Below are 21,554 nucleotides of genomic sequence, written 5' to 3'. Positions count from 1 at the left end.
ATACAGAAACCAGTTTTTTGTAATGCTAAAATCATATTTAGCAGATGTTTCATTCTTTCACTGAAATGCCAAGTAGTGTTCTTACAATTGGACCAGAAATGATTCATTGATGTTTTATTTATCTGTTAGCTTATATACCATCAAAGTTCAAGGTCCCTTGCATAGAGTAACCTGGGCAATTAATTAGAAATAAGTAAATGTATTTTTTCTTTATTTTTTTCCCTATATTTTCTATATTTTTATAAGTATATATAATACTATATATAAACAATTGAAATAATTAAATATATAAAAAGTAGCCCATAATAGATAAACAGGAATATAAACATGCATACATAAACCTATTACTATCACTTTCATTTCAGACATTTACTGTACATGAAATTACAATAGTGCAGCTATAAATGACACAACGGACAAAGGTATTTTTCAGTTCACACGCATATTTCTGGCTACATAAAAGCACATTTGCACACTGTGAATGAGCAGCATAAAAGATAAAGTATTGTAAATTGGGTAAGCAGCAGAAATACAACATATTATTTTATTTCATTTTTTAAAAAATTATTTATATATGTACTATACATTTCCTAATAAGAGCACCAAGAGGGCGAACTGTTCCTCAGATTTTATTTCAGCATTTTCTTTTATTGAGTTTAATCTACTTTTGTTTTATTTTATTTCAGAAAGGTAATTTAGTTTTCATACAGCACTTTCAACACTTTGATAGAAAGTAAATTTGTAAAGAGAAAAATCCCACTGAAACTGAAAAGCATCAATTATTAAAACAAATTCTTTTTCCGAATTGTAATTTGCATATTACAAGTTCAATTTGTATTTAAAATCGGTGAAGAAAATGAACGAAAGTGCGGTACTCGATGTGAAAAGAGATAAACATTCAGCAAGCTGCAGTGGAGCTGCTGCTGGTCCTGCTGTATGTGTGTGTATGTGTGTGTATGTGTGTGTGTGTTTTTCTGTGCCTTGTCTGTGCCTTTTCAGCAAAGTGACTTAACCGGAGGATAAAGTAGGAGCGACTTGCTTAGTTTTTCGTCCTATAGTTGTCCTCCGACTTTCCTCTGCTGAATGTTAGCTAAGTTAAGCTAATCAAGCTAGCTAGCATGCTACAGGGTCTTTTCCTCCACACGAAGAAGAGGAGGGGGACACTCACAATGTAACCTGATGGCTTCAACTTCTGCAGCTGAAAGAGGTTTGAACTGTGTGTTTTATTACTTATTACCTCATTTCTACCGGACACCCGTTTGAATAACTATTGCTACGCAAAGTTAAGCCTCTGCAGCTAAATAATTTAGCCACATTTCCTTTCCGGGTAGCATCAAGTGGCCTTAGTTACTCTTTAATCATGAGATTGATTCGATCAATGGGGCGAATCTAACTTTAGATGGGATAAACTCAAATATTATTAGTCTGATTATAATGGAGAGCGTGTGCAAGGAAAATACATCCCAAATGCCTTTGTGAGAAGATGCTGTTTTATTTAGTGGAGATTTTGTCAGATCTTTTTTTTGTCAATTATAACAAAACCTAGGTAGTTCGTTGATAACTTTTGGCGAAATACACCCATTGACATTCAAGCTATGCCTGTTTGCCTTTGGTGAAAGGCGTCCCAACACAGAGCAAGGAAAGTGATGTTGCTCTAGGTTTCGAAAGGGTTAACTAATAACATGTTTCTATTACTTTATAGCAACATGGCACGAAGGTGACAGTTGTCTGGCTCCTGACCCGAGAGATGGCACCCTGCGAGAAGCCACCATTAAGAGATTGACCTCCACCTCTCATAATAATGACACCACAGCATCATTGGTATTCAGTGACCATAATAATGATGCAGAGGAGGAAGAGGAGGAGGAAGCTGTGCCTGTCTCTAAACTTGTGAGACCAGGCTTCCATCGCTGCGCCCAGGAGAAACCTTTGTTTCCCAGCAGCACTACAGACACCAGGCTATGTGTCCCCTTGGAGCTGGGTCGTGTTGGTGGACACAAAGTCCCATACACCATCAACAGATACCTGAGGGATTACCAGAGAGAGGGAATCAGGTTCATTTACAACAACTACATTCGTTTCAGAGGATGTATCCTGGGGGACGACATGGGTCTGGGAAAAACTGTACAGGTACAAAGTACATTAGCTGCACATCTATGTTCTGAATTCTTTAAATGTCTGCATGTTTTCTTTACGTGGCTATTTCTCTCACTTTCGTTCTCTCCGCTGCTTATCTTAGGTCATTAGTTTCCTTGCTGCTGTATTGCACAAAACAGGCACATGGGAGGACATCCACAACAACAGGCCTCAGTTTCTGCAGAGTCAGATGACTTCCTCCAAGCAAAGTAAACCAAGCAAAGTGGGTATAGAAATATGCAGTAAACAGATGAGCTATTTTATGGTCATAAAACACAATTAAGCACAATTTTCATTTATAAAATTTTGCATCAACCTGATACGCTTTCTACGACGTGTAAAGTATTTTTTCAACCCAACTGTGATGTATATAACTATAACATGGCAAAGGGTTACATTTCCTATTTTTTCATACTGTGCTCTGTCAATTCTCTATTAGATACAGGGGGACTTAGCTGTGGCTCAGTTATATTCAAATTGCATTCCAGTCTACCTCATTCAAGAACTTTAAATATTGGCTAAGGTCCTGTCTGATGAACCAAACTTTTCAAACTGACCTTGTTAGACTTAAATTGATCCTTCTCTTTCTCTCACTCTTATCAAAAGAAGTTGTTTGTAAATAAGTATGCTTTTGTACATGAGTGCTTTTAAATAATCTCTCTCACACACACACTCAGTCATACTTATTTAAACCCTAACACACTCTTGCTCCATTATTTTATTTTGAAATTGTTTTTAAGTCGATTTTCTTTGCTTTCTTTATGTCTGTTTATTGACTTTGTTTGCTTGTTCGTTTACTTTTCTTGATTACAAAACATTTGTATTTATTACCCTTATTGAGGTGAGATTCCTTATAAGCCCATAAGGGTTTCTTAATCTCACCTGCACAACCTTGTTTCTCTTTTTTTTGTGCAGATAAATCTTAAATCTAAAAAATACCAGATGCATTGGATTAAGTGCATCAATACTTAACAGCCGCAGATATGAGTATTGATTTGTCATCTTCACGGTTTTGGTGTTTCCATGATTTGGTCTAGGTGTTCCTCATTGTGGCCCCACTGTCAGTGCTTTATAACTGGAAAGATGAACTGGACACGTGGGGTCACTTCCAGTGTGTGGTGGTCCATGGGCTGAGGAAAGAGGAGGAGTTGGCTCGCATCAAGAAGGGACGTGTTGAGATTGCTCTCACTACCTATGAGACTCTGCGCCTTTCTCTGGATCAGTTTAATGAGTAAGAACCATGCTCAATCCACACAAGCAACAAATGCCATACATTACATGTTTTCTGTATACATTTAATTTATTCCATGACTATGTTATGATAACGATGTTTTTTTTTCTGTGACTAAAATATACCTTTGCCCTCTCTGCAGCATAGACTGGTCTGCTGTGTTTGTAGATGAGGCCCACAAGATAAAAAATCCAAACTCTCAGATAACTCAGGCCATGAAGGATCTGAGATGTAAGGTCAGAGAGCTTTATGATTGTTTGATTATTTCATTATACTATTGCCTAACTAGTGTCTGCATTTCCTGATGACGGATGCAAAGCATTGCTGGTATCATTCAGAAGTATAAAGTCTGCACTTAAGTGGTCCTCATCTGTGCTTTACTGAAAATAGATTGAATTGTAACACCATCATGATAAGCTTCTAAAACAACAATAAGCTTGGGTTTGCATTTGGACTTTACTTTTGATGCTAACTTTGTGCTTATATTTTCACCAGATTAGAGTTGGCCTTACTGGCACCATCTTACAGAACAACCTTGAGGAGCTGTGGTGTGTCATGGACTGGTAAGTTAATAAGCTTTTATATTGCAACACATTTGTCATTTGCATATAATTTCGTCCCCTGTAGTTGCAACCTTTTGCTGAAATAAAGTTCCCATTGGTTTGATGTGTTTTTTATTCTATTCAGGGCCGTACCTGGTTGTCTTGGCAACTTAGGACATTTTAAGAATAAGTTTTCAGATCCGATTGAGAGAGGGCAGAGGCACATTGCAACCAAACGAGCCCTAGCTACAGGGAGGAAGACTGTCAGAGCCCTGGTGAGGGAGATTTCCCACTTATTCCTGCGAAGGACTAAAGCTCTCATCAAGGAACAACTGCCTAAGAAGGATGACAGGGTAAGATTGGTTAAATCATACCACATTTTCTTATTTTAATGGATTTTTGTTCCCTGGAAGTTCACCATTGGCCATAAGCTGAAGGTCTACGATGTCTTAAAGCAACCCTCAAAGACACTTTGTTATTTTTTCTCCTAGGTGGTGTATTGCTCTCTGACAGACTTTCAGCTGACTGTGTATCAGACAGTTCTGGACAGTGAAGATGTGAAGCTAATGTTGAGGTCTTATCAGAGATGTGACTGTGAAAGTGGACGCACCCGTGGAAGCTGCTGCTATGAAGTGGGTTTGCCACCTTTTACCATTGAGTGCCTTTGTATGCTGTTTATGGCAATAGATGAAACTTAATTGTAAAGGTTCAGTTGTTTGCTGCAAATTTTGAAATAAGTGTTATTCATGTCATTATTGACACATATCGTATGTGAACTTTTTTCTGTATTACTTCAAGGGGTTAGAACAATCAGACAAACTTTTGGGAAAAATGTGCTTTGTGTAATTTAGGTGAACTGGCCCTTTAGTTATCGAAGCAATACTTCTGCTTTCTACTTTTGAAATACATTGTACTGAAGCACAACATCATCTGAGGCTGTTACTGTCGTCCAGTTGTTTTTAAAGGGACCTTTAATGCTTTGCCTTATTGGATGATCATATAAAACGTGGTCTAAGTTTCAGATAATGAGGTACATGTATGTTAAAGTAATCCCTGCGAGCTAAAACCCAAGGCTTCAGATCGTTCTGATACTTTTTGTAACAAGATGACATCAGCTTGTCAGGTATCTCTTTACATCGTCACCTGCTCCAGACACACTACTGCAAGTGTTTATATTATGCAGCCTACACTGCTACGTGTAGATTCATGCTAGCATCAGGGAATTGTTTAATTTCTGTGCCGATGTTGTTAATTTCTTCCCAGTTTTGGATTATATGCCCGCTGGGACGTGCAGTTTTGAAAATTTTGGTTTCTAACCTTTTATTTGTGTTTTTTAACAGTAGAAAGTGCCACTATTCTCCATAACAGTCTTTCACCCTGGCTTTATTGACAGTGCAGAAATGCAGAGATGTCAAGATACAGAATACCCAGAAATGCTGACCAGTCAGAGCAGACTGGGCTTTTTCAGGAGGGGGGCTTTGAGAAATGGGTGCTAAAATGGAGCGTTTCAGACAGAGGGTGAATACAGATGTCCTAGCACAGACAGCATGAGGAAAATTAAGTGTTCCTGAGCATTAGTGCGTTTAAAGAAATTCATGTTGAAACCCGAAATACAAGCATGAACCTGATAATGAGCAAAACAGGTTTCCTTTAAATGTGGGAAGGAAGTAGTTGAGAGAATTTTTCTAAGAGGGATATCTACAAGAAAGAAAGACAGAATTAATGTGTAGGATGAAACTTTTCACTTGAACATTTGAATTACATAAATGTAAAGCTTCATCAGGCTGAAAAGAAATGAAAGATTCACACTAACAGAAAATAATATATTTTATTTCAGAGAAACTCAGCAGGTGCAAAAATGAAGACGCTGTACTTCAGTTATTTGACCATATTGAGGAAGGTTGCCAACCATGTAGCACTGCTTCAGTCCACTGCAGGCATCAGCAAATTACAGGTAGAAACATTTTGCCCTATAACTGATTTTGTTTACTGATTTATTAGAGGTGTAACATGGACTCACTCCAGACTCAGTTCTTATCTTCAAGCGATGGATTTGGTTCATTATTACAACTCATTTGTGTCTTCCAGGAAAAGTATGTTGGTGCCATTTGTGCAAAGGTATTCCAGAAATTTCCAGACTTTGTGAAGAGATGTAAAGATGAAGCATTTGAGGCCTTGTCGGACCCGATGTACAGTGGAAAGATGAAGGTACTATTTGGGACAGTCACTCAGTCACCTGCCCGTTACGGGATGTATTAGTGCTGGTGAACATTTCTATGTTCATTCCTTTTAGGTTTTGCAGAAGCTGCTGAAATATTACCTGCAGAAGAGAGATAAAGTGCTTCTTTTTTCTCTCTCAACAAAGGTGAGAGCTGTGTTTGTGTGTTTATTGAAATATGGATTTTTTTTTATTCAGCGTGTGTGCACATGTAAGTACAGAGATGTGTAATGTGTGAGAGTTGGATGAGCAACATGGCGAGATGTTTTTCTTAAACCAAGAGATTTAATGCCTATGGTGATGTGGTTAAAGAGTGAAATATGTTTGTTGGTTTTGGAGCTCTACATTTTGTCTTATTTATTCAGCCTTTCAGCACAACAGCAGCCTTGAACACACACCCTTAATTGCCACTGCTGTTAGAGCACATGACTTGTTTACAGAATAAATAGTAGCAGGAGACATGGTTTTCTCATGACATAGATTAATAGGAAAGCCTTGGGGTGGGGTGGGGGGGGTGTCAGGTTTTAAAGATAATTAGACTCTGCAGAATCTAATGGTTGCTGTCACCCGAGACATTACGATAACATTTGTGGCTGCTCTGAGGTCATATTTTCATTGCCTATTTTTTGCTTTATTTAGTCCGTACAGTTTTGATTGTACAAGAACCAGTATTACCCATATAATATATCTATAAATATACAAGCCTGGGGATGCTCTGTTTTTTACTTAAATGTATCTAGTTATTACATTTTATCTGTTATACAAGTTTCTCAACCTTGACGATGACAGAGATCTCATGATACATGGTGAGATGACAGTTTTACACAGTTGATTAATGTGTTTTGAACCTTTCACAATGGTTTGCTTTTTGTGTTAAACCCATCAGCTGTTAGATGTGCTGGAGAGCTACTGCATGGCTGAGGGCCTGGACTACAGCAGGCTCGACGGAACCACCAAATCCAAAGAGAGAGTCCAGATTGTCAAAGAGTTCAACAGCTCATCTCACGTCAACCTCTGCCTGGTTTCCACCATGTTAGTTGAACAGTGACAATTAGACAGTGGTAGTGATTTCTTAATTTCATATGTGGTGGGTTTTTTTTTTTGCAAATTTGCTTTTCCAGTGAGTTTCAGAACCATGAATCTGCTGATAACTGGCTCTTTCTTCCATCAGGGCGGGCGGTCTTGGTCTTAACTTTGTAGGGGCCAATGTGGTAGTGCTCTTTGATCCCACTTGGAATCCAGCCAATGACCTCCAAGCTATTGACAGGTAGGTTGTGGGCCGTGTCTTAACAGACTTTATACGTGATTTAAGCATCTGTTAGGATATAGAATTCAAGTACTGTGTTGCTGCTTCTCTTGACTGGCTTAAAAAAAGCACTGTTAGATGCCAATATAGTGTACTTAGTGGCGATGCGTGGGTCAGTTTTTTTTAAAGATTATTTTGGGGCTTTTTTAGCCTTTATTTGATAGGATAGGTGTAGCATTAAAAGGGGGAAAGAGATGGGATGACATGCAGCAAAGGGGTGTGGGCTGGAATTAAACCCACAGCCGCTGTGCATGGGGTGTCCACTCTACTAGGTGAGTCAGGATTTCTTTAAACCTGCATCAGCTCGGCTCATTATGAGAGCCAGTCTGTCCCGCCCAACCCATAAACGTGCCTTAATCAATGACTTGCAAACCTGCAAACCAGAGCTGAATGTTTTTGGCAACAACCATCGCTAGTAACAACCTTCATGCTGTTGGCAGTATTGAATGTCATTTCCAATAAATATCTTTCTCTCTCTTGAGTATGATCTCGAGCACACAGCTGATAACCTATGCAGTTGTTTACATGAGCAGGCAGCTGATCGGTGCAGTGGTTTGTTTACATTAGGTTACAGGACTGCATATTTAATGTTTTCAGTTTGGACAGAGAGGCACTTTCTTGCTTTTAGGATATGGCCTACATATTTGCAGAGGGAATTTTTTTTTACAACCCATTATGACCATAGAGATTTAAAAATGTTTGACTTGAACAGATTTTAGCAGTCACAAGCTGAGTAAGGAACGCCTGAGCACAGCAGTGTTGATGGAAAGCGGTTTGTTGTGTGAGAGACAGAAAGGAGAATATGTAAGCTGTATTATTGCACTTTCTGGAATTTCTCATAATAACTTTAAGTAATATTCTTTGCTAACTGATGTCACATGCATCTGATATCCAAACATAAATCACAGCTTTTTACTGTTTACGAAATATGCATACCTGTATGTTGATATGTTTGTGTCACTCTTCAGGGCATATCGTATTGGCCAGTGCAGGGATGTGACTGTTCTAAGGCTGATCTCTTTGGGGACTGTAGAGGAGGTTATCTACCTCAGACAAGTTTACAAACAGGTACTGGATAATTAAAACCACACATGTAAAAACCCTATTCTCACAGGACCAGTATTACCAGAGGACCACATGTGATTTAGAAATTAAATTACCTAACGCCCTACCCAAATGTACTTGATTATTCCCTGGATATGATGTTTATGCTGTTTTAAGTGTTGAGCCAGTTGAAAAAAAAGAAAGGATCCTTTCTGCATGCTGCTGGCTGTCACATCATCTTTTAAGATTTTGCTCTTCTGATGGACTTGAGCTTGTGCTATCTGTGAATTGGTCTCCATGCTTTATGCAAGATGAGTCTCTTAAATATGCATCCAAAATACTGTCACACCACTGTCATTTATAAATGCAGCTTCCATAATTCTCAACCAGGAAACAGGTAGACTAACGCCACAGAGAAAACAAAAACCCTTGCAGAAAATAAAAAAAACACCAATACCAGCTAAATACACAGAGAAGGCGATTTACACAAGACTAAAATCATCACATGACCTCTGGCACTGGTGAAATATTGTGGGTAATTTGAAGTGGAATTTTTCCTTGACAAATTATGGATAAGGCAGATTTGCATGGGATTAAGATCTCAGATGACCTCCTCAGTTACGACAAATTTAAAGATCCCCATGTAATACTAGCCCAGTGCAAAAAGGACTAAATCAAATAATAACATAAAAATTCTGAATTTCTGTCAAAACTGATTGTACTGCAACTGACAGGAGGTTATTTTTCATAATGCTTCTAAATGTGAGATCAGTGCTCTGTGTCAGTACCTCTTAAGTATTTTTCTGTGCCTCTGTATTTTCATCCCATCTTCCAGCAATTGCAGAGCTCTGTTGTGGGAAAGGAGAGTGCACGGCGGTATTTTGAGGCAGTGAATGGAGTCTATAAGGGCGAGCTGTTTGGGTTAAAAAACCTCTTCATGCTGCAGACTCAAGGGACATGCCTCACCCGCAAGATACTAGAGGTTAGATAACCTTCACTTTGTTTAATGTTTGCTGAAATTAATCTTTCAAAAGTCTTAAAATGAATAAATCAAAAAAAAAAATTCTGAAGTTGTATTTTAAATTCTTAAAATGATTAGTAATATATATGTCTGTATACATTAACATCAGGCAGATCAGGGGAGGGGAACCAACAAAAGTCATGTTTTAAATTACAATAAACATTTGGGCAAAATTGTTCTTAACCCTCCATTTTTTGTTTGTTTTTTTGTTTCTTTTGTTGTTTTGATTTTTGGTTAATGTAAAAGTGGTCTTAAATTTCATTCTGTTTGGCATTCAAAAAGTCTTAAATATAACATGCTGATCTGTAGGAACTCTGTCGAGCAGTAAGTGAGGTCTTTCACTTCTAAGTATTTTGGTTCGACATAGGATTTGAATATTTTTTTCTGAATAAAAAGCTGCCTTAAACACCAAAAGAAGTGCACACTGCTGAGTAAAATGAGATTTGAAAGATTGCAAAGTCTTATATTGATGATTGTTTTGTAATTAAATCAATATTGCACAATGAAATGGTTTTGTTTCGATAAATGTGTGTCTCTTCCTGTCAGAGAGAAGGACAAGTGAAGGCCGGTGTAATGACAAGCAGCACACACACAGGCGAAGAGAAGGAGGAGGAAACGAAGGCAGTTAGCGTGAGTAACTCTGCTTTTCTCAGAGACCCATAGCACGAGGGCATTCATCTTCCCATCCCTCACTCCGTCTTCTCTCCCAGGCGGCCCACTCATCCCTCCGTTCCCATGTGAAAGAGTCGATACCTCAAACAGGGACCTTCCTGTCTGTCAGTCAACCAAACTCATGCAATCTCATTTAACTTTTGCTGCCTTTGGCCCAAACTCTTTTCTTTATTCGTGTGGATGCTTCAAAGCAACTAGTAGTAGTAGTAGTTCTGCTACTATGACTTTTACTACCACTCCTATAACTATTAGTAGTACCAATACAACTACTTAAACTACTACTGCTGCTACTACTAAAGTAGTACTAATACAACGACTTCATCTACTACTGTTTCTACTACAGATACTGCTATTACAACTACAACTAGTACTAGGACAACTCATTTTACTCCTGCTACTGCTATTACTACTACTACTTCTACCACTACTACTACTGTTAATTCTACCATTACTGCTACTACTAGCCGTACTAGAACTACCTCTACTACTTATAAGACTACTTTTACTTCTACCACTACTGCCACTTCTGACCCTAATGTAGTTGGCCATTTTTCAACATTTTAAATGTTGACTTTTTGGACCGTTCTTTTGAAATTCTACACTATAAACTTCTTCAAAATGCTGTACCATACGTTTTATCAACATCTGGAATGATGACTTTTTGGACCATTTTTATCACGTCATAGTATGGCATTTGTGCACATACTAAACTATAACTTTTTTCAACTTTTAATTTTAAGATAATTTTTGGGGGCATTTTCCCGTTTTTTTATAGGGCAGTTAAACAGAGAGACAGGAAAGTAAGGGGAGAGAAGGGGATATGACCAAATCATCATTGAACTCTTTTTAGAGTCTTCCACTACCATTACTAGAACAAAAAACTACTTCTATTTCTACTGCAAGTACTGCTACTACTAGATTAGTTCTACAACAACAAATTCTACTCCTGCTACTGCGATTATTACTACTACTTCTACTCCTACCACTATTACTACTGCCATTACTGCTAATACTAGTGGTGTGTACTGGAACTATTGCTACTAGGAATACTTCTACTAATACTACTGCATCGCTGCTACTACTACTGCTGCTGATTCTTTAGATATTATTACTATTACTATAACTACTATTAGTACTCCTTGTAGTGATAGATGTACTGCTATTTCCTATACTTCCATGACTACAACTACTATTACTGCTATTATTAATACTAGTAGTACTTCTCCTGTCCTTTATTGTCAACTGCAACTTCTGCATAATTTCAGGTGCAGAGACCATTTGAATGTTGAAATGTTATGCTCTTGAAGGACATTTATAGCTCTCAATTTTCTTCTACATTTTATGCCTCATATTAAACATTTTTTATTTTAATTATTATTTTTATTTCTAGGTGCTTCTTCAATTCCTCTTTGTCTTATAGTCTTTCTATTCTTCTTAGGGGTTTATTTGTAAGAAAAACAGCTTATACAAAACACTTTTTTAAAAATGCAATAAGTTGTGCTACTTTTTAAAGGGAGAACATGAAGAAAGTGATATTCTGCCGAAAATCTTCCTTGACAGTATCGCATACTCACCCTGTTATAGGTTTTAAGATGGCTGTAAAAAGTTTGTAGTTTCCTCACAGGAGTTGTGGTTAGCTTGAGTCTAGGCAGTTACAATAGATTCATATGGTGCTTTTTTTTTCTAGTGGGAAAATGTAATAAAACTGGAAATCTCTCAAACCACTCCTGTTTCATATTTTCAGCAAAAATTGCTCATTACACTGCTTTCATGCCACGATATCATTGTCCTCTGACTGAAAAGCTCCTTTGAAATAGTGTGTAGCCCAAACTGTAGGTTTTGCAACATACTGATGTGGTGTTTTGAAAGGTTTCAATGTAGGTTTTAATGTTTTTTCAACATGAATACCTATAACAATTGGAATCCATTGTAACTGACTGAACTGAAGCTGACCTCAGCTCCTGTAATCTGTCGGTGTGAAAACTACAAACTTTTTACAGCCACCCTTTTAACGTACAGGGCATTAATATTTAATAACCCCTACCAAACAAGGCTACAATGCCATAGGTTTTTGGTGGAGTATCACTTTATGTCCTCAGTTTACACTCAATTTTTTGTATTTTAGAGAAACTAAAGGATGAGGTTCTCTTTGTCTGCTTCTCACTTTCTCTCTGATGCTGTGTTCAACAGCTGGATGTAATTACTTGCGTGTCCTAATGGAAGGAGCAGACCACACTGAAGCCTATCTTTTGCTTTTCGGCTATTTATTTACACAGTGATACCCCTTATCATCCTGTTCCCAGCCAGGTCCTTTTTACTGGGCTGCTGCTCCACTAAGGACTTGAGGATTCTTTAAAAAATACAGAATACACTGGGGTGCCTTAACACGCAAGGCTCGAGGCGTGTACAGACCAACATGCACACGAGCGCGGAAGAATTGGGGAAGAGTCATCTAGTTGGCAAATTTTGTGATAGTGGAATCACTGTTGGTGGTCGCTCCCATAAAGCTCCAGGAAATGTTATGACCCTGTTGTTTTCTTCATATTACATCATGATGGAGAGCATGTGTCACATTGATGTTTATTATGATTTATTATTACAAACATCTGTTTTATGTTACTAACATGGGCTGGTCCACAGAAAAAATGGCATGAACAAAGGAAATGAGGAATTTCTAGCGTTTTGGTGCATATTTTTTTTGCTAAGACTTTCTTACAGAGTTTATTTAAAAATTTTCCAGCAATTTTTTGTTCTCACAGTACCTACCTTGTGCCACTTTCTATAGAAATCAGAGATGTTCCCAATGACTAATTTCCCCAGTGATTAAACAGTGGAAATTTAGACTAGTCATCTAAAATTCACAAAACACTCAGAAAACAGTCACATATTCAGCATGGCACATTTTACTACAAATTGTGACAACTTACTAGATAAAAGTCAACAGTTGACATTTGTTAGCTCTGTATTTAACAACTTGCCTCATCTCCATTAAAAACGATAACTTACTCACGCAGTTACTCTCTCACGCAGGCATGTGCATGCAAATTGACACGCATGCATATGCACACAAATATTCAGACTTCCCAGAAAGCCGCATGCACTAAACTAATTACAACCCTTAACACCTCTGTTGTTTAGCCTATTGAAAAGACATCAAGCCAGTGTGACTGTCTAAGTGAAGGCTCGGATGTACTTGTAGCAAACACAAGTCTGAGAGCGCATGAGTGTTTTTTTTTGTGTGTGTGTGCGTGCGTGCGTGAGACCAACATGGAGGGAGAGCCATTTAAGATGGGAGCTGCTGGCTACACTTGCATACCAATCTGAGCATCTTAATAAGCTTAACCAACTTATAATTCTGGTGCTGGTTAGCCAGGGTAGCAACGTTTAATTGACTAGTTGACTAATCACACATCTCCCTAATGCAATTATGTTAGCTTAAGCTGTCTGTTTCCACTGTTTTATTTAAGGAACCTGGAGGCTTGACAGTGGGCCCTGTACCAAATGAACGAGCCAAGGTGAACAGAGATGCATCAAAGATCCCCAGAGGGGTGTTGGACTTCAGCAGTGGGAGTGAGGAAGATGAGGAGGAGAAGGGGCTTAAGAGGAAGGCATCAAACTTGAGTGCAGTGGATGGCAACAGGTGTGGGAATGATGCAACAGCTCTTGGTCGAATGAGTCTCCTTCAGCACGGTTTCTCCAGGCTTCTTGAAAGAGTTCAAGGAAAGCCAGAGTCAGCAGAAGGGGACAGTAGTCCAAGTATCGAAGAAAGTGCCTCTGAGGAAGATGCTGAGGATCCAAAGATAGAGGGTACCTCCTCTGGCATTTGTAAGAACTCCAGTACTGAAAAAGCTGCAGATTGTCTCCCTAAACTGGGACCGAAAAAAAACTTCTCTCGTTGTTCAGACAAAGAAGACCCAGAGAATGGAGATGGGAAAAGACAAGAGAGGGTTTCCCAAGTGAAACAAAGTGATGAAGATGTGAGGAAGAGACACGGCCTGGAAGGGTGGGCAAATAAGAAAATGGTGGTGGATGAGAGTGATGAAGATTCCTCACCAGACAAAAAGAAACCTAACAAGCTCAAAGCTCCAGTTCCAAAAGTGCACCGCTTTGAAGGTTACTCTGATGAATCTGATGATTTGGACACAGAGCCAAAGACATGTCACAAGAGGGATGCTTTGAATTCACATGGGAGAGGAGGGCTGGACTGCAAAAGAAAGAGGCATAGTGCTAAAGTTAGGGGCAAGGCAAGATCCAAATACACAGAAGTCTTAGAGATATTCACATCTTCAGAAGATGAACACACTCCTGTTAAGAAAGGGAGATCTACAGGAGGCCACTTCTTGTCTCCACAGACAAAGAGATCCAGCGTTGAGTTGCCAAAAGACGGACAAAGAGCTTTAACAACTGACAGGACAGAGAGACGAGCAGGGATGCCCAAAGCTGTTCCATTTACAAGTCTGAAAAAGCAGACATTGCCAGCATCCAAAGTACAGGATGTGACCATCGACAGTGTGTTAGGTCAGTTTCAATACGTATTTTTATATGCTTAGAGTTTTTAATTAACTTAATTTCAACATTAATGATGTATATTTCTGTTTCAAAGGGGGTGTGAACGAGGTGGTGTACACACACTCTAACCAGGGCGTGGTGGGTGAGAGCAAAGCGGAGAAGCTGATCAGTAGATCTGCTGTGCGAGACGTGTTTGAGCGCAAGATAAACTCTCAGCTCCCAGCCAATTACCTTCTGGGCACCCAGGAGGTACATAACACTGGTCTGGTTCCATGATTCTTCAAACATATAATACTCTGATTGTATCTTGCCATCCCAAATTACGTTAGATAAATCAAATTACATTTGAAAAACTTAAAAGGAATATATTTTTCAGAAACCATGACAGGATTACTCACTAACCCACAGGCCTCACTGTAAACTGTCATTTAGACCTGTTTTCTACCAAAGTATGTCTGGCAATTGCATGTTGGCATGCAGAAGAAGGCTCGCCAATACTGTTTCAGACACACATGCTTACTATGACATGAGAGTGACTGTAAACACATGCTGTTTTTATCTTAATTTAGCTTAGTTGTGCTTCATAAGTTGCAGCAGTGTAGATGACCTTTTCAAATCTGTGGTCCATAACACTGCATGTTTACGTCCAGATGTCACATAAACCTGCATATCTCGACCAACAGTGCTATAACTAGTGGAGAGAGACAGTTGGTGAGCAAAGTTGGTAAAATATCTTCAAACACAGGGGTCAGAGTGTGTTTTTGGACTTATTTGGCTTACTTTGTCTTGATTTTTGGAAGTGTAATAATTTGATATGATACAAATCTTGTATGATTGCACCAGAGCCTGTCAGAGAGCCAACCAGACAGCGAGCCTTTCCCCTCTGCTGTCGTGCTGAAGAAGCCCAGTGTGGACAATCCAGTCACCTTCACAAGCAAAAGTGTGCACCAAACCAGAAACACCACCTTCATTATTGGAGAGACTCCGCAGGCCATTCGCAGGTACTGAAAAGGTGTCAGAGGAGGTGATGTGAAGAGAAAAGAACAGGGGTGATAGCAGTTAGGATAATGCAAAAAAAAAAAAAGAAAGAAAGCCAAAAGGAAAAGAAAAAAAGAGAGAAAAAGTGGATTGTATAATATGAGATTTTCCATGGGAACGTTAAAAGAGGATTGGGTAAAATAGAGAAACAAAGTCATGAATAGACATAGTGAAGAAAAAATGGTCAAAGGAATACTTCACCCATAATGAGCATTTTATTACAAATACTCAACCCATGTTAGTTTGAATTTGTAAAGAAAACTTTGTTTTTCTCACATGTGAACAAATAATCCAAAGAGACAACATTTTTGACTAAGTGATGTCATAATGGTCTATGTTTAACAGCACCAAAACTATAGCAAAACATCCTTTACCAACTCTCACACAACTGGTGCAATCAAAGTCTCATTCATCCAGTCATGTGCTCAGTATTTCCCAAACAGACAGTTCATTTGATGGGTACCTGAACGGGGAGTGAAACTTATTTATGCTCTTTTATAAGCCAGACTATATTGACAAGAATAGGAATTGTCCTTTTTTGTGACTTTTCTGAATCCAATGTAACCCTTTAAAACACCAAAGTCACAAAATAACACAAACTAACCGACTGGGCCAGCAGTAGACCTGCAGCTCTTGTGTTCATCAAGTTAAAATTATTGTTTTTGTCAATGGAGTCTGGCTTTGAAGCGGGGAATAGATCCGTTTGGTGAAAGTTTGTCAATGGATGTTTTGATATAACTTTGCCGTAGTTAAAGGTGGACCCCTTTTACTTAGATTCATCAAGAATTTTCTCTCTTTTTATCACAAAAAAAAACGTTTTCTTCATGAATACATTGTAACATGGGGTGGGGAACCGATCTGAAATAGTCATTTTGGGGGTGAGGTGTTCCTTTAAGATATGGGGGGCTGGGGGCGCCCGGTGGCTTAGTGGACAGAGCAGGTGCCCCATGTACAGAGGCTGTGCAAGGTTTAAATGAGAATTAATAAGGCCAGTGGATGAAATAGGGAAAGGGGGTGTAAAGAGTGAAGCAAGAAGAGAGGATTCCTGGCAGTGTCGGGAAGTTGGCCAAAAAATCACCACAGCGCCCCCACCTGAGCCTCAGGAATTGTGTGTGTGTGTGTGTGTGTGTGTGTGTGTGTGTTTAGCAAGAGACCACCTCTGAGCTTTTCCCTTCCACCTATTTCCCAGCATCATGCCAAAGATTACCCAGTTATGTTCAGGCCCAACAGTGCAGGAGTTTTCCTCTCCACAACCACAGCCCTCCTGAGACTAACCAAAAATGATCGCCTGAGGACTTCCAAACCCACACTGATATACGCACACACGTCCCAACAAGCATTTACACACACAAACAGACACTCATACACACCTCTGTCCTGCTGCCTCACCTCCGCCTCCTACCTTTCCAAACACTCGTATACAAACACACAGACACCTTTATGGCTCCAATCTGACTTCCCAAGGGGAAGGCTGTATCTGTGCCCAGAGGCTCACCAGGGAGTCAAAATACACACTAGTTATATTGATATCCCCTCAATTAACCTCGCTGTTTAATGATTTAAATCCACATGCACGTCGTGTTTTACTGCAGTTGCTTTTATTTATTGTTTTTCCAGTGAAAGCCACAAATGGTAATAACACCACCATAATGCTGCTGTACCACCAGTGACTTTGAAGTATTTCTGTCCCCGAGTCTGGTTAGACCAAAGTATTAATGACTGCCTTGGAGCTCAGGAAAAACACCTCATACTGCACGGCTGTCTGGATAGGAGCCTGAATATGTGGAGAACTATTCATCTTAGGCCTGGCCTGACGGACCCGCAAAATATCTGATTAATTGTATGGGCCTTTTGGGTTTTTAAGTACGTTGTTTTACGTGTGATTTAAAGTACCGTACTGTATGCTCATGTGTGCCAAATCCAGTCCTCATGCTATGCAACTGTATGTGTGCGAATATGGTGTTAAATTTACACACTGTAAATTTGATCTTAATTTTTTTTTTAATCTAGAAAACATTGCCTTGATAAAGAAGGTAGAAGGTAGATGTATTGGTCATTTTTTAAACCAAGTTTAAAAAATGAAATTACTTTTGCCCTTGATCCTGCCTCATCATTGGAGTTGAAAGATGAGTTGGTTAAAATCAGCAGCTATTATGAAAATTCCATCCAGTTCCTTGGGCATGTTGCTGCTGCTGGCATCATTCAATTCCTGCAGTTCAGTTTTTGAGCTTGCATCAGAATCTTGTGTCCAAGTGGCTCCCACAAGGTCAGTCCATCCAGTGCAACAGCTTGATTCGGGATGCCAGGTTTTTAAACATGTCTCTGTGAAGATGTGCGAAGAGTGCTCCCAGATCTCCTGTTGCTGAGTGAGCCTTATTCACAACTCATCCACTCCACTCTACTGCGACCGTACATTAACCAGAAGAAGGCTTGGTAGAGGAACAGCTCCCGGTCCAAGTCGGGTTAGTCTCACCCTGATGCCGGCTCTCCTCCCTGTCTTTGTCCAGTCCTTTCGGTTTTGTTTCTCCCCTCTGGTCTGACCACTTGTGGGGATCCTCTCGTGGTCTGCTGCGTTCAGTCCAAAACCCACAAAACTTTTCCCAATGTTGATAACTGCTCTGCTTCTCTTTCTTGAAAAAGTCGTGCTTCAGCAGAAGGGGTCATGATGTCGAAAAAAATACAAAAATATAGCAAAAAAGTAGCAAAGGTTTGAAGAGCTAGTGCTGCTGCATCCGCATACGCTGCTGTCATCATAGCAAATATAACAATTCTTACATTATGTTTACCTTAAATCTATTTTTAAGGTTTACTTAAGATTAACTTTTTTTCAGTGATAATAACACATGCAAACCAAGACTGTCTGATTTAACTGAACGGTTGTGTTTACTTGGTAGCATTTAGGAAACTGTTTGCATTTGGTAAATAATGTAAGCACGATGAAAAATGATTAGTTCATAGGATTCTTTTTATTTCAACAAAATGCCATTCTGAGCATATTGAGATAGACCAGTGTCCAAAAAAAAAAGTTTTAAAAAAACCCCAAGTATTCAGACGAAATCTTCTCTTCTCTCTATCAATGGACTCCATGTCATGCCATTTTATTACAAACTTAAATACTTTGCTTTAGCCAATATGCAAAACTCATAAAACAGTTAAGTCTAACTTACTTCAAAACTTGAGATACTATCATTAACTAAGATCAAGGTGATTTACTTGTAATATTTTGCAACAACTTCACAGAATTAAGTAAATACAACTGAAATTTAAATGAACTTAATAATTAAATATGAAATAAACATAAATCAAAACTAATAGCTACATTTACTTACCTTTATCAAAGCAGTCGCTTTACTTGATTTATAAAAGTAAGATCAACTATTGAGTTTACAGTGTAGGATATTAAAAAGTGATATTAGTTGTAAAAGTATGCTCATCGATGGTGCATGCATGTTTTTCACTCTCATTTCTCTCTTGATTTGCAGGCAGCAGTTGGCGGAAATGGCAGAAACATTCAATTATTCCTCAGTACATCAGTTCGCAGTAGAGATACTGAGAGGAAACTCAACTCAGAGACTGGCCTGGCTACAACAGTATTACACTTCACTGAACCACCCTGACCTGGCCACTACGGTCGTAAACAACTTCCCACAACCTGATGCAGTGCAGACCTCCTCGTCTTCAACAGCTACCTCCTCACCGTCCACCAAAAGAGCTGCAAAATCCCACACACATACCAGAACCCCACAGAAGGATGTTCCAAAAGCTAAGAGAAAGCCTAAGTACACTCAGAAGAATCCTCAACCTAAAACTAAGCCTGAAACCCCACAAAACAATGTTTCTGTGCCACAGACAAAGCCCAGAAACCCACAAAATTATGTTCTGTCACCCCAGAAAAAGGAAAATATCCAACGAAAGTATGCCCTAGAACCTCTAAGTCATGTTCCAAGTCTTGAGTCAGAGGAGCAGGAGGAGACGGGATACAGTGCCAGAGGACATAAGAGGACAAAGAGGGGTAGTGTTTCTAGTTCTGGAGCCTTCGGAGCTGGTGGTGGTCTTGGCTTGGAGCAGGCCAGCAGCAGTGGTCTGGGGTCTGGGGAGGCTGCTGCTTTCCTGAACCGCACAGACAGAGATATCCCTTCTTCTCCGGACGTCAGCCATGGCGGGTCCACCACGTTATCCAAACCCACAGCACAGGCAAAGGAGCAAGAGCAAAAATTGTCTTCCAGGACCAGTGAAACGCTTCAAGGCTGGAGGGAAAATCCTCAGAGCCCTTCCCTTTCTGAGCAGGCCACATCCACCTCCAGTTGTCGTTCTCTACTCACAGATCTGATAGGCGACACCTCGATCCTCGACGATCTGTTAAAACCCAAACCCAGGAGTGCACAACAGAGCACCAGCCCCAAAACAACTCCTGCACTCTCCTCCGTGTCAGTAAGTACAGGTCTCACCACTCCGTCTCCATCCAGAATCACTACTGAAATCAGTACTGATTCTGGCTCAGCAGGCCTCATAGACTCTCTGTCCTCCCCAAAGTTGAACAAAGCACCCACACAGCAGGTGGTATCAAAGGGCAGCCGCAAAGACTTCTGGGACATCTTGAATGAGGGTAATGAGGAGAGCATCAACAGGTTAACGGACCCTGCTGAAGTGCAGAGGGTTTGCATCAAGACTAAGTTTGCAGCTAGAGGTAGGTCTGATGAAGAGGAGCGCAAGAGTCTCTGGAAGACTAATGAGAAGTTCCTGTGGAAGAAGTAATGCAGGGGAGATATTTAGAGTGTTAAGTTTTATTTTTCACTTTTATGCTTTTTTACTTTTTGCAGTTCTAAAAGAAGTGTATAAAAATAACAAATGGATTTAAAGCAGGTGTCCCTGCTTCGGTTTTTATTGTTTTAAAATTTCACATTATTTTTTACCTTTTTAGGATGTTTTATTACTCTAGATATTTGAAAATATTCAGTGTCTATTAAATTAGTGAGTTACTAGCATAACGTTGACTGTTACTTTATTGCCTTGTTTATTGTTTTAAATGTCTTTTTTTCCACAGAGGCCTTTGAAAAAAGTGGAAAAATTGAGCCACAAAAAATATCACAATGGTAAGTTGTACATGTGTAACAGAGTGCTGCAGGGATGACATTATCTTGTAGGCCACCTGGAGATGTGCATTGCTCTTGTTCCCTCAGGAATGACACTTTTATGAATTTAGAAGCGTAAATAAAATACTATACTTTATATTAGTAGTATTTTATACTATACTATAAAATACTACTAATATATAGTAAAAAGCTAATGTTAGGCTGTAAACGAACCACATTACGGTCACATTACCTCAACACCACCACCACAACAAGGCTATAAACAGTGTTTGGTATAATGAACTTCTGTTGTCTAATTTAGCCACTTGTTAGCGATCATTTTTTTGAAAATCACAACTAAGGTGTTTAGTGACGTATTTTATGTAAAAGTACCAAAACAACCTAAGCTTGTCTTCACCACAGACCACATTTCAAGCATCCAACCAAAAGACAATTCAAAAACCCACTGACTTAAAGACAAGGCAAAAATGCGAACTAATTTTTGCGTTTTAGAGCTCATTACTTCAGCACGCTTCACAGGGATGCCATTTAAGTGATATCATCAAATAGCTTTCTTTGTCTCATCATTCAAACAGTTTAAATCCCAGTTTACATTAATGTTAGACAAGGAAGACAAATTCTTACAATAGATAAACTGGAACCATCAAATCCTTTTAACATTAACTTGAAAAACAGTTTATTTATTATCAAAGTATTGGAAATTAATTATCAGCTGATGAATTAATCATTTCTTCTATTAAAAAA

The 21,554-nt window shown here is 39.1% G+C and overlaps 1 protein-coding gene across 2 annotated transcripts; it reads left to right on the top strand.

Moving 5' to 3' along the window:
• Positions 1 to 935: 935 nt before the first annotated feature.
• On the top strand, positions 936 to 20,705 carry ercc6l2 (excision repair cross-complementation group 6-like 2). 2 transcript variants are annotated; one of them, XM_042488313.2, is made up of 20 exons: positions 936 to 1,207; positions 1,703 to 2,130; positions 2,240 to 2,359; positions 3,174 to 3,367; positions 3,510 to 3,603; positions 3,863 to 3,930; positions 4,055 to 4,262; positions 4,401 to 4,541; positions 5,747 to 5,863; positions 5,998 to 6,117; positions 6,203 to 6,274; positions 7,014 to 7,159; positions 7,299 to 7,394; positions 8,402 to 8,501; positions 9,313 to 9,459; positions 10,045 to 10,128; positions 13,638 to 14,688; positions 14,774 to 14,928; positions 15,523 to 15,680; positions 19,200 to 20,705. In XM_042488313.2, the coding sequence occupies exons 1-20, from the start codon at positions 1,180 to 1,182 to the stop codon at positions 20,470 to 20,472; spliced, it is 4,800 nt and encodes a 1,599-aa protein (XP_042344247.2). In that variant the 5' UTR covers positions 936 to 1,179; the 3' UTR covers positions 20,473 to 20,705. The 2 variants fall into 2 exon arrangements, with proteins under 2 accessions (XP_042344247.2, XP_042344246.2); XM_042488312.2 differs by having other exon boundaries at positions 936 to 1,216.
• The last annotated feature ends 849 nt before the right edge of the window (positions 20,706 to 21,554 follow it).

The sequence above is a fragment of the Plectropomus leopardus genome, chromosome 4, assembly GCF_026936395.1.
Source record: "Plectropomus leopardus strain MGB_pleo_1.0 chromosome 4, ASM2693639v1, whole genome shotgun sequence".
In the NCBI taxonomy this organism is placed as follows: Eukaryota; Metazoa; Chordata; class Actinopteri; order Perciformes; family Serranidae; genus Plectropomus; species Plectropomus leopardus.
Note: the sequence above shows the minus strand (reverse complement) of the source record. Positions and strands in the feature narration are given on the sequence as shown.